The sequence below is a fragment of the Rhamphochromis sp. 'chilingali' genome (assembly GCF_963969265.1).
Source record: "Rhamphochromis sp. 'chilingali' genome assembly, chromosome: 17".
Classification (NCBI taxonomy): domain Eukaryota; kingdom Metazoa; phylum Chordata; class Actinopteri; order Cichliformes; family Cichlidae; genus Rhamphochromis; species Rhamphochromis sp. 'chilingali'.
In genome coordinates, this window is record NC_137944.1 from 35,243,466 (window position 1) to 35,254,385 (window position 10,920).

At 46.8% G+C, this 10,920-nt stretch overlaps 2 protein-coding genes across 3 annotated transcripts; one reads left to right on the forward strand and one right to left on the reverse strand.

Moving 5' to 3' along the window:
• The first annotated feature begins 60 nt into the window (after positions 1 to 60).
• rps18 (ribosomal protein S18) lies at positions 61 to 3,980 on the forward strand. Its single transcript, XM_080863136.1, has 6 exons — positions 61 to 127; positions 823 to 921; positions 1,036 to 1,122; positions 2,757 to 2,858; positions 3,008 to 3,099; positions 3,858 to 3,980. Exons 1-6 carry the CDS (start codon positions 125 to 127, stop codon positions 3,931 to 3,933), a joined length of 459 nt encoding a protein of 152 aa, XP_080719262.1. The 5' UTR covers positions 61 to 124; the 3' UTR covers positions 3,934 to 3,980.
• Positions 3,981 to 4,501: 521 nt separating this feature from the next.
• LOC308384594 (E3 ubiquitin-protein ligase RING2-A-like) lies at positions 4,502 to 10,282 on the reverse strand. Of its 2 annotated transcripts, none has more exons than XM_080863131.1 (7): positions 10,032 to 10,282; positions 8,831 to 8,936; positions 8,443 to 8,603; positions 7,950 to 8,165; positions 7,326 to 7,646; positions 6,835 to 7,093; positions 4,502 to 6,257 (listed from the first exon to the last, which is right to left on the reverse strand). In XM_080863131.1, exons 2-7 carry the CDS (start codon positions 8,906 to 8,908, stop codon positions 6,114 to 6,116), a joined length of 1,179 nt encoding a protein of 392 aa, XP_080719257.1. In that variant the 5' UTR covers positions 8,909 to 8,936; positions 10,032 to 10,282; the 3' UTR covers positions 4,502 to 6,113. The 2 variants fall into 2 exon arrangements, with proteins under 2 accessions (XP_080719257.1, XP_080719256.1); XM_080863130.1 differs by having other exon boundaries at positions 7,941 to 8,165.
• Positions 10,283 to 10,920: the final 638 nt, after the last annotated feature.

Here is a 10,920-nt window from a genome sequence, read left to right on the forward strand (position 1 = left end):
TTGAACACAGTTTTTTTTTCCAGTCGGACGACTCGATAGTGACGGACCAACTTCCGTTCCCCGAAGGGGTCAAACTCTCGCGAGAGGCTTGCGGCTTCCTCTTCGCACGGAACCTGCTTCCAAGATGGTGAGTGTCTTTTCTGTCGGACTGAAATGTCTCAGAAATCCGCGATCATCCAACTTTAGTCGCGCTTGTTTGTCACATTTATACATCCGATAAATCCTCCACAGCCTACTTGAGTGGGCTGGTGCGGAATTTTCAGTTTATGGCTGGTAATTTGACGTTTTAGCGCAGTTTGCTGTGGGATGTGAGTGGAGCTGTGTCGACGAGCGCCAACAGTTAACTTCGTTTTTCCCTCCCGGTTATAAAGCGTCCACATGCCCGGCGTCTGCTGCTGTCACTCGTAGCTGTGGATGGAGACTCTGTGCTGCTTCAAACTTTAAGAAGCAGTCATAGTTCGAGGCGGTTACCCCTCAGAGCTAACAGGCTTTAGCCTCGCCAAGCATGTTGGTGGACCCTGGCCGGGAGCTGGAAGTACTCTGATGTAAATACACAGTATTTAAAATAGTCGAAGTACTGCTGGGATGTTTTTGAACAAAGCTGAAGCTGTTCAGAGCCGCAGCCGTCGATCTGTTTGGGCTAACGGGGCTGAACTAAGAGAAATCCTCATGAACCTCTAGCACACTGTGCAAATGTATAGGTTAACATATAAAGATACATACAGCGTGAAGCTTGTAAACATGTATGTGTATTACTGCATGATCTTTGCAGAAACTACATGTTGCTGTGTGTGACTCACTTTGTTTCCCTCTGCGTCTCAGTCTCTGGTCATCCCTGAGAAGTTCCAGCACATTCTTCGTGTCCTGAACACGAACATTGATGGCAGGAGGAAGATCGCCTTCGCCATCACTGCCATCAAGGTGAGCTCCTCCCTGAGACTGTGCCGCTTGTTGCAACTGTTTTTCATCATCACATCAGTTGCGCTGTGTTTTTTGTGATTGTCGGCGTGTTGTTAACACTTTGTCTCTTCTCAGGGTGTTGGCAGACGTTACGCTCATGTTGTCCTGAGGAAAGCCGACATCGACCTGAACAAGAGGGCTGGAGAGCTGACTGAGGAGGAGGTGAGGATTGTTCAGAGCTTTGAATGAAAACGGCGACTTGTGATGCTTTTGTGTTGTCAGGAGATTTTGTCACTGGAGCTTTAGTGGTGGTTCTGAATCTGTGCAACAAGTATCACGAGTATTGATTTGTGAAGCGTTTGGAGGGTCGGCCCTCTGCAGGCCGGTCTCTGAGGCTATAGAAATATTTCAATCGTCCTCAGAGCAGCGTCTTGTTTTATTGCATGAAGGCAAAGAGACGGCACTTTGTTCTGTGACGAACGGTACTCACAAGTCGGAGGAGTAAGTGTGGCTACCAGCAGCAGGTTAACGTTGGCACTAGAGCAGGGCGATATGACCAAAAATATTTATCACCATATACATTTGAAAATTCGCGGTAACGATATAACTGACGATATAATTGACACTAGACAAAATACTTTACAACTCCACAACTTTATTAGTGCAAAAAAAAAAAAAAATCAATGTATTTTCACTTAAACAAGCAGCTGTTTATGTGCATTAAAGTTATATAAACATGTAACAGTGCAAATGCAAACTCCTCGCTGACAGTTTAACCAAAAGGCATTTCCAGTGGAAACTGGCCGACATATCCTCAGCATAACCATGTATAACATCCACACAACTTAAAAAGAGGTTATACACACACAATACGGTAACATTATGTTGAAGCACAGCACGTATCACTCCACGAGGCTCCGCCTACGATAGCCGTAATGCTCCGACAATCCATCGAGCGGTGCGGCTTCGTAGCTCAGCAAAGTCGTACTGAAACATTTGACAGATTTTCGAGCGCCGTGCACATAAAATCGTTTCGAGGTCAGTAAACACAACCAGAGTTCATACATAAGGCACACGGGATTATAAGGGGCTCTGTCGACTTTCAGACAAATCAAAGGGTTGATTTTAAGTGCGCCGTATTTTCCAAACAACACGGTAATAACGACGGCCCGCTAGCATGCGCTACCAGAAATAGTGCTTTGTTGTGCTGAACCAGTTCCACACCAGTGAAGCTGCAGCATTTTTACAAACCAGTCCAGGTTCATCTGTTTCAGTCAACGATCCACTTTTGCTCTTCTCGTTCTGCGTCGCCGCCATGTGCGTATGTAAACAAAGGCACTGCGCATGCGCGTTTCACCCATATTCTATCGTGATATTTCATTTTCTTATCGTTGCCCAGCATTACACCGGTGTTACCGTGAACGGTATGATATAGCCCCGCCCTAGTTGGCACACCTGTGCAGAAGGTGGTCACACCGTGCCGTGTGAGTGTGTATCTGCCACTGCAGTGCTCCAGTTTTTACACATTTAGACAAACTAGGGGGTAAAGAAGCACCTCCCGTCTCAAAGGGGTGCAGAGTGACGTAATCATCAAAGACATCATTGGTTTAGCTGAGGCTGCTCGGTGGACTTTTCTGTCTGCAGAGCATTTTGCTTCACATCAGGATCAAAATATTTTATTGATTCCTAGATGAAGTTTGTCCTGACTTTGACGTAAGGCAGCAGATGTTTCCTCGGGCGTCACATTGTAGGCAGACGGCGTCAGTCTCCCAGACATAAACGCTTCATTAGATCCTTTCCTGTCGATCACCATATTCAGTTTCCTTGCGTAGTAACCGGAGCTGCTTGGTTGTCAGGTCGAGCGTGTGGTGACCATCATGCAGAATCCTCGCCAGTACAAAATCCCAGACTGGTTCCTCAACAGGCAGAAGGACGTGAAGGACGGCAAATACAGCCAGGTGGGTGATCGCAGCTGCTGCTTTGTCTTCCAAGAATCTAAATGATAAAGTCAATTTTTGGCTCAAACCTGAACGAGGTTCACACCAAGGTATTTGATTGGACGAGCTAGTTCGAGGCACCCCGTGACCATCTCTGTGTCTGATTTCAGGTCCTCGCCAACAGCCTGGATAACAAGTTGAGAGAAGATCTGGAGAGGCTGAAGAAGATCAGGGCTCACCGTGGTCTCAGGCACTTCTGGGGGTAAGAGCTCGGTCCTTGTATTCATTCACACTGCTGTGAGAAGGCTCTGCATCGACGCGTCCTCCGTTTACCCGAGTCTGCACACATCTGTGAGCGGGACACGTCCTGCAGAGTTCAGAGACTTCATGAACGTTTGTGTCACACTTGAGTAAACGAGGCGTCTGCAGAGTGAGCCTGTCCTGAAAAACTTGAACTGTGAGCTCAGAAACGCTGGTGCCGCCTCTGCGTGCGTCCACACTAACAGGCTAAAGTCGTGTGACTGTAGAGCACAGATGCAGCGACTTCTGCACCAACGGTCTAAAAAAAAAAAGCTTTTTTTACCCAATTTTTGTTTCTAAAAACAACGAGAGCCACATATAAAGACATTCGTTTTTAATTTTGATAAAACGGAGGCAGTTTAATGTCCTCCTAGGTGGCCCTTGTGGAGCAAAATTTAGTATTTTGGTCTAGACAACCCAAAACGTGACGTCCGGATATGTGGATGCCGGGTCCTAGGAGGTTAATAATGGGCTCAAACATTGTGATGCATGTTGTCCTGCTGATTTACAGACCAGTTAAACATCCTGTTTATGTTCCTGAAGCAGATGTTTGAGTTTCCTGATGGTGGAGAGGTTATAAGTTTGTCTTTAAGCTGAAGCACGTTTCCAACGTGGAGCAGTCGGTCTGATAAAAGCCTTTAAAAACAAATGAAATCCTCAACTATGTTGTTCAGTCCTTTGTTACAGACGTCCTAACCTGGTTTGTCTCTCTCCCTGCAGTCTGCGTGTGCGCGGTCAGCACACCAAGACCACCGGCCGTCGTGGTCGCACCGTCGGCGTGTCCAAGAAGAAGTAAACTGCCCCGCTTCCCTTTGTTTCAATAAAACACCACAGTTCACAAAATGTTCTCGTCCCCTGTGCTGCTTTACTTCTCTCACCAACACACCGCTGGGAGCTCCTTGGTGATTTATTTTGAAGGGACGTGGCGTCTCGGTGGACCTCGGTGAAGCAGTTTTAATGTTGTATTTAAATGTTGCAGTGCACAGCTGAACATGTTCTGCAGGATTTCAAACAGAAATCTGATATTTGAGGCTGTTAGTACAGATGGAGCTGCTCAGCAGGGGAAATGGATCAGGAGTAAAAGGCCCAGTGACACGGACACGAGTGCTCGGAGTACACTGAATACATCTGCACTTCAGACAAAACTTATTTCCCTGCTTTGCCTCAGAGGCAGGTTCAGAGCAGCAGCCTTCATTGTACAGAATGAAACCAGGATAGAGAAGCCCGTTAGAACAGCTGAGCTTTAGTCGATACCCTGTAGTGATGCACAGGTGGATGCGCCGCTGTGCAGACCTTTGTTTTGTCTAATATTTCTGAGCCCAGGCGGGTTGGTTACACTTGGACACAAAAACAGAAGCTGGAGATCGAGTCCAACAGTTTATTGTGCTGCATTGATGACAGGAGGAAAGACAGTATCACACATCAGAAATGAAATATTGCTTCATTCTAATATAGACACATCCCACAGAAACTGAGATGTGGGGAAATGATATGGCTGCAGGAGGTTTAAAGTGCGTAGGAAGTGGAGCAAAGGCTTGAAGCAGCAGGACCCGAGCGGGCTCGTGAAAAACGCTTTTTCATGCCAGTGTTTGAAACGTGTTGCTGCACAGCTGCATCTGTAGACGACGTAAACATTCAAGACTAGCAAAATATGGGCTTTTAAACATCTGTGTACAACTTTTTATTAAGGAAATGTTTCAGAAAACTGCTGCCTCATCTCTGCATTCAGAAGCGCCGCTGCTGTAACAGCAGGGAGAATAAAGTCCATCCTGACCGCTACGATAACCTCGAGCAACAGGTTCCACTGAGTGTGCACGCTAAATGAGAAGCTGCTTGTTTTTAGTGCAGAGCTGTCCCACAGCGCTAAAGCCGGAAGACGCTATGAAGATTTCAGAGATGAAACCGGCCGACGAGTCGCTGCGACTGTTTTTAATTCACCAGTTTGTAGAAAAGAAGATGAACTAAAAGCCTTTTCGAAGCCTCGGAGCTCTTCTAGAGAAAGTGGCAAATGTTTAATTATCATTTGTCTGATTTCATTTGGTAAATCCACCATCACGGAGGACCATCGAGCAGCAGTCCACTGTGACGTCTCGAGGGTCAGTGCCGCGAAACGACCTCGTGAAAATAAAGCTACCAGCCCAGCGACCTTTTTCTGACACGACTACACAGCTCGACACGACTGGCTTCCACCGACAAATCTAAAAAACAGAATAAATTAAAAAACAGCCGGAGGTGCATGAGAAGATGAGCTTTATACTTTCACCTGGTTTTAAAAGCGGAGTGGGAGTGGGGTGGAGGCGACACTGAGAAAAACACAAGTTTGATCCCAAAGTTGGTCTTCTATTTAAAAAAAGAAGCTTCTGACAGATAAACCCTGAACATTTCCATCTGGAAACACTTTCACAAAATTGACTCCAAAAATATTTAAGACTTATTTTTCCCACTGAAAATGGGCGTCCATAAAGACGGCTCTCTTTTAAACTAGTTTATCAGATTTTGTAGTTTCCAAAGTTCTGTTTTGGTCATTTCTGCAAAAAGAAAATAAAATGCATCTTTTTTAATAGCCACATTTTGAATTGGTGCTTTTATTTTGGCACCGCAGACATGTAGCTATGAGGAAGCTGCTGCAGCTGCTCACTGACACGTCGCGTCTGCATGTTAGAGAAGCATGGAGAACATCTGGCTTTGTCCAGCACACACGGCTGACTTGAAAGCATCAAAAACAGCTGGACTCCAGCAGCTGCTGCTTTAGTTTCACTCTGTAGACTCTCAGATCAGTTTGTCTGCTGCAGAATCAGCTCACATGTTACAGCCAGTTCAGTGAGGAGATGAAGAGATCCCCATTAATAACAGTAAACTAAGAAAAACATGACGCAGGTTTTCTGTGAAACTGTGGCAGCTGAACTAACTTATCATAAAAAACAGAAGAGAAATCGAAGAGCCACGTTGGAGAGGAAAGCAGTCCACCGCTCCCCCTCAGGCCTCCCTCTGTGGGGTAGGAGACTGCTGCTGCTGGGGCTGCTGCTGCTCTTTGGTGGGGGCGTAGTACAGCTCCAGAGGCTTCCTGACCTTCCAGTACTTCTCGTTCACCAACTCCAGAGTCAGCGAGCCGTTTAGGGTCTGAGAGGAAGGATGAGCATAAAGGTCAGATCACAAAAAAGCTTCTAATGGAATCGATCAGTCCAGATTTCCTCCATCGTACAACAAAATCACACCAGGAACCAGCCTGACTGCACTACGCAAAGACTTGCCCACTTTCTGTCCTGGGTTTTCACAATAAAAGCCCTAGACACACTCACTGTAATACAGTCCCAAACAAAAAAGCTGTAAAATAAAAGTTTTCCAATAAAAACTGTTTCGTCTCACTCCCATTTGTTGTTGTTGCACTTTGAAGCTCTACTTGGAACCTCGTTAAGATCCAAACATGCAAAATTGGATTTGTTGCCATTTTTGAAGTGGTCTTAAACTTTTGCTTACCAGAGGTGAACACTGAATGAACGAGCCGCAGTTTCTGGGACGCAAATTTAAAATGAGAAGACTTCAAACTTCCACTGATTTATATGTATCTTTTTAATCTAAGGCATCTTTTCAAGGAGCGAACGTGCACATCAGTCTGTAAAGATAACAAACTCATCCATGAACACAGAAGGTTAATGCAGCTTGAATAAAACGGGACTCGTGTTCAGCCGTCACTCACAGAGAACTGGCCTCCCCTCGTCAGGATGTAGATGGTGTACTGCTTCTCGCTGACGTTGCTCAGACTCGTCCCCTCGCCGCTTCCTGCCATCCCTCCGTTTTCACCTCCCACCCCCTCGGCTCGCGCCTCTTCTCGTCCTGCCTCCTCTCGCCCTCGGTCCTCGGGTTCATTCTCGGGCCGTCGGTCCTCCAGAGCGATGCGCAGTGCGAGGTACTTGGACAGATGGTCCACCGTAGCATTAGCTGTTGTCTTCACATATCTGACAAGGGAAAGGCAGATGATGGCGATGTGCTCTACCTCTGACAAATTAAACGTTTTCTGAATTGTCTGGCCACTCGGGGACAGGCTCACCACTTCACACATGTTCGTTCTTATTCACACATTTTTACTGATTTCTAGTCATTTCCCAGGTTTTAGCTGTTTTTGGTCTCTGCCATGATTCACATTTTCAGTATAAAATGTTTGTTCAGCTACTTCAGAAAAGGTCTAACCTCGTCTGGTTGTAGTCCTGGGCGTGGACCAGCTGTGGGTGTGGTCTGAACACCAGCTCGATCTCGGAGGACAGCCCCTCTTTGTGGCGTCTCAGCGGGGGAGTCGGGCTCCCGCTGTCCACCTCGGGTCCCGAGCCATCATCGGATGGACGTGGCCGCTTGCGGCTCGGCCCGGCCTCCGGAGGGGTATGACCACAGGGGTGTGGCGTGTGTGAGGGGGCGGAGTCGTGGGAGAGGTGTGAACGGGAGTCCCCATTGTCCTCCCCACCACTGTAGGTGGTGTTATCACTCTCCTGAGTGGGCTTCTTCACTCGGTGATTCCTGCAGCCCCAAGGTAAACACATACAACAGTAATTATCATTCAGAGGGGAGGGGCTTAAACTTACAGGGTGTGGTCAGTTGTCATAACAGCAGCGGTGTTATTAAGTCAGGAACAGCAAGAAAAGGAGGAGCTGGGGAGAGGGTGGGTTGCAAAGCGGCATGCAGGCTAAAGAAGCGCAGCATCTGTCGGGAGTGCGGCTCTGTATCCCGCCTGAATGCTACGCCGTATTCAGGAGGATCCGCGGCGCTCTCTCGAGCGCAGAAGCGTGAAATCATAGAACTGATCCGTGTCACCTCTCGGACCTGTAGCGGGCCTGCTGCCGGAGCCCCTCCTCGATGCTGGAGCTCAGCGCCTCCTTGTTGTGCAGCCGGTTGAGTCGCTCGAGGACGCGGCGTTGGTGGGCTTCATACTCATCGCGACTCGGGTAGATCTTCGAGATCAGCGCGTCGAAGTTTGAGTCTCTGCGCAGCGAACGTCTAGAAACCAGCTTCTTCCTGCAGGTCGGACACTCCTTGTTCCTGCACAGGGAAAAACGGCCTGAAGCTTCGTAATCACTGAATAATCGGCTTTTGCAGAAATGTGCCACATTTAAAATCAGTCAGTGAACACATTCAGCTACACAAACGTTACCGCGACGCATTTGTTCTCGTTAGGGACAGCGGCAGCATTTCCACCACAGAAAACAACTCATCCAAAGTCCCTTAAAAATTTATCTCCGAATTATTTATAATTGGCCAAAACAAGCTGTGTGAACACGGCGATCGTGAATCAGGTACACTGGCAGCTCGCGCTCACCCAGATCGCAGCGCGGTGACGATGCAGTCTGAGCAGAAGCGGTGCAGACACTCTTTGGTGGTCATGGTGTTCTTCAGCATGTCCAGACAGATGGGACACATGAGCTCGCTGTGCAGAGAGCGAGGAGACACGGCTACCTCCGTCCCGTCCACGATGGCCTCCTGAACATACCAAACATGTGAGAACATTTGCGGTTCTTCATTTCTGCTACATCACAGTTGGTCCTTTTAGCCGAGCTGTTTATTTTCTATTCCCTCTGCTCTGGCAATGGGAACAAAGCTTACAAACTCATTTACCCTTCAGCAAACATCACAAATAATTTCCTCACAGTTTCCTAAGACACTGCCTCTATTTTGCAGCGAGCTGCTGGGCACACAGACAGCTTTACCTGAGGGCTCCTGTGCAGCTCGTACAGACTCAGCTCCCAGGTCTTACTGGGAGCCTGGATGTTTACCGGAGCTGCCATGGCTGCGCTCCCCCCCAATCAATCCTCACTGAGAGACAGGAGAGAAAACACAATCAGATGTTCTCGTCATGTGTCAAAATAATTAACTTTTTTACAGACTCAAAATAAAAACACAAAGAAATCCACATGAAGACATGCATATATAATTATTTTAAGAGCAATACCTCCACATGCTGGGCTGGCAGAATAACTCAACCTGTTTTAAATGTATGAACTCGTACAGCAACAAACATTTGAATTCAGTCTCATCAGTCATCAGGAGCATATCCACCTCACATGTGCTGTACAGGCTGAGTGGCTGCAGTTGCAGCTGAAGCATTCAAATCTACCCACAAACATGTTGAAAGATGCAATGCCAGCAATGTGGACTGTCAAGACTAAAACCAGTCACTGAGCGAAGACAACTGTAATATACGTGTTAAATATCTGCTCGCTGTGAAATAACATAAAAGGAGTGGTGGTTTCTAAAACCTCGAGTGTATGATGCGCTGAAAATAAACACGGTTTCATGTAGTTGAATGGTTTATTGGAAAGAAGGAAAAACACTGAAAGTTATAAGTGTATTGTGCACGAAACCAATTCAAACGTGGCGACAGAGCCGTGCAGATGTGTGTCACGAGTTAATCTCGCTGTATAATAAACAAAAATGATCCCTGCTAAATCCGGATCCGTTTCAGGTGCAGTCTGCCGGGTCTCTTCACTACACAGCTTTTTTCTGCAGGATGATGTGCAACATTTGATGTGTGAGAAGAATAACGGCTTTGATTCGGTGTGGCCGTGATCTTATTCACGCTTGCATGTGTAAACATCTCGGCTTTCTTCGCATGTTCTCAGCTTTTTGTATTTCTTCAGTTTTTAAATGATTACAAAGGCACCGGATTTATTCTGAAAACAAAACCATGTAACTTCACAGCAGCCCCGCGGTCTCTGCTGAGAACCACAGCTTATTTTTAGTTCCCACAAGAGGAACTCACCAACAGCTGCCAGCCTTCAAACTTCCTGCAGGGACCGAACACTCCAAAGTTTGCGAACTTTGACTCAGTTTTGCGGATTTAACAGCCAAACGCTTTACATCCGTCGACGCGCACTGAAAAGGACGAAAAAGAGGGAAGAAGAAACTCACCTGACGTTTAAGTGACGGCAGCTGGCACCGCTGCACAGACACGGAGCCACTAGACCGCTACGAACAGCGCGCAGCGGGGCTCGGCTTCCCGCCACAGTCTTTACGATGTCGGCGGAGGGGTCTTACGTTGTCACGGAGCCTCGGTACAAAACTACAGCGGCCAAAAATATCAGGAACGAAACATTTTTCGACAGTCATAAGCTACCTAACATTAGCCGCGGCCATTTTTTCCCTTCTTCTTCTGCGGCTCCCGGTAAAGCTGCACACCGCTTTGCGGCGGTAGTGCCCCAAACGGCAGGTTTGCGTATTGCAGCGCAGCCCCAATCCCAGACTCGGCAACCACACACGTTTTATGTGTTTTAAAACACAAACAACTTAAACTAAAAATAATAACAAATCAAACATACCATACTCGTGGGATTTTAAGAGAACTTTATTTTAAAGATGCAGCAATAACTGAAACTGAATCACAAAAGAAGAACACGGGAAAATGACCACCAAAGTGCTAAAAGCGACTTCTTCCACCTTTTACACCTTCAGTGGTGTAAAAGGTGACAAGTGACAGGCCTGCAGTGAAATTCAGAATTCATTTAAACTGATGAATTTTGAATTAATAAATTAAATTAAGCCCAGCATGGCCCAGCTTCAATCTCTTGTCCAAACTCGTACTTGTCCCGAACTCGAAAATATTGAGGAGGAAAACAAAATAACACTGGTCCCGAAGAGTCTGGTCAAACAATTTTATTGAACACACGCGCGGGGAGATGGATACTGCACACAATCAGCATAGATCTCCACCCAAAAAGCAATTGCTTTTATAATGTCAGGGTTTGACAAGGTTTCCAAGAACATTATTTGCATCTTAAGAACATTTTTTGCATTTTTTACA

Coding starts and splice junctions, on each gene's coding strand:
- LOC308384594 (XM_080863130.1), bottom strand. CDS start 8,908: ATGGCAGCTCCGGTAAACATCCAGGCTCCCAGTAAGACCTGGGAGCTG. Junction 8,604..8,830: donor AGCTGCACAGGAGCCCTCAG/GTAAAGCTGTCT, acceptor TGGTATGTTCAG/GAGGCCATCGTGGACGGGAC. Junction 7,094..7,325: donor CAGGACTACAACCAGACGAG/GTTAGACCTTTT, acceptor TTCCCTTGTCAG/ATATGTGAAGACAACAGCTA.
- rps18 (XM_080863136.1), top strand. Junction 1,123..2,756: donor GAGAGCTGACTGAGGAGGAG/GTGAGGATTGTT, acceptor CTTGGTTGTCAG/GTCGAGCGTGTGGTGACCAT. Junction 2,859..3,007: donor AGGACGGCAAATACAGCCAG/GTGGGTGATCGC, acceptor GTCTGATTTCAG/GTCCTCGCCAACAGCCTGGA.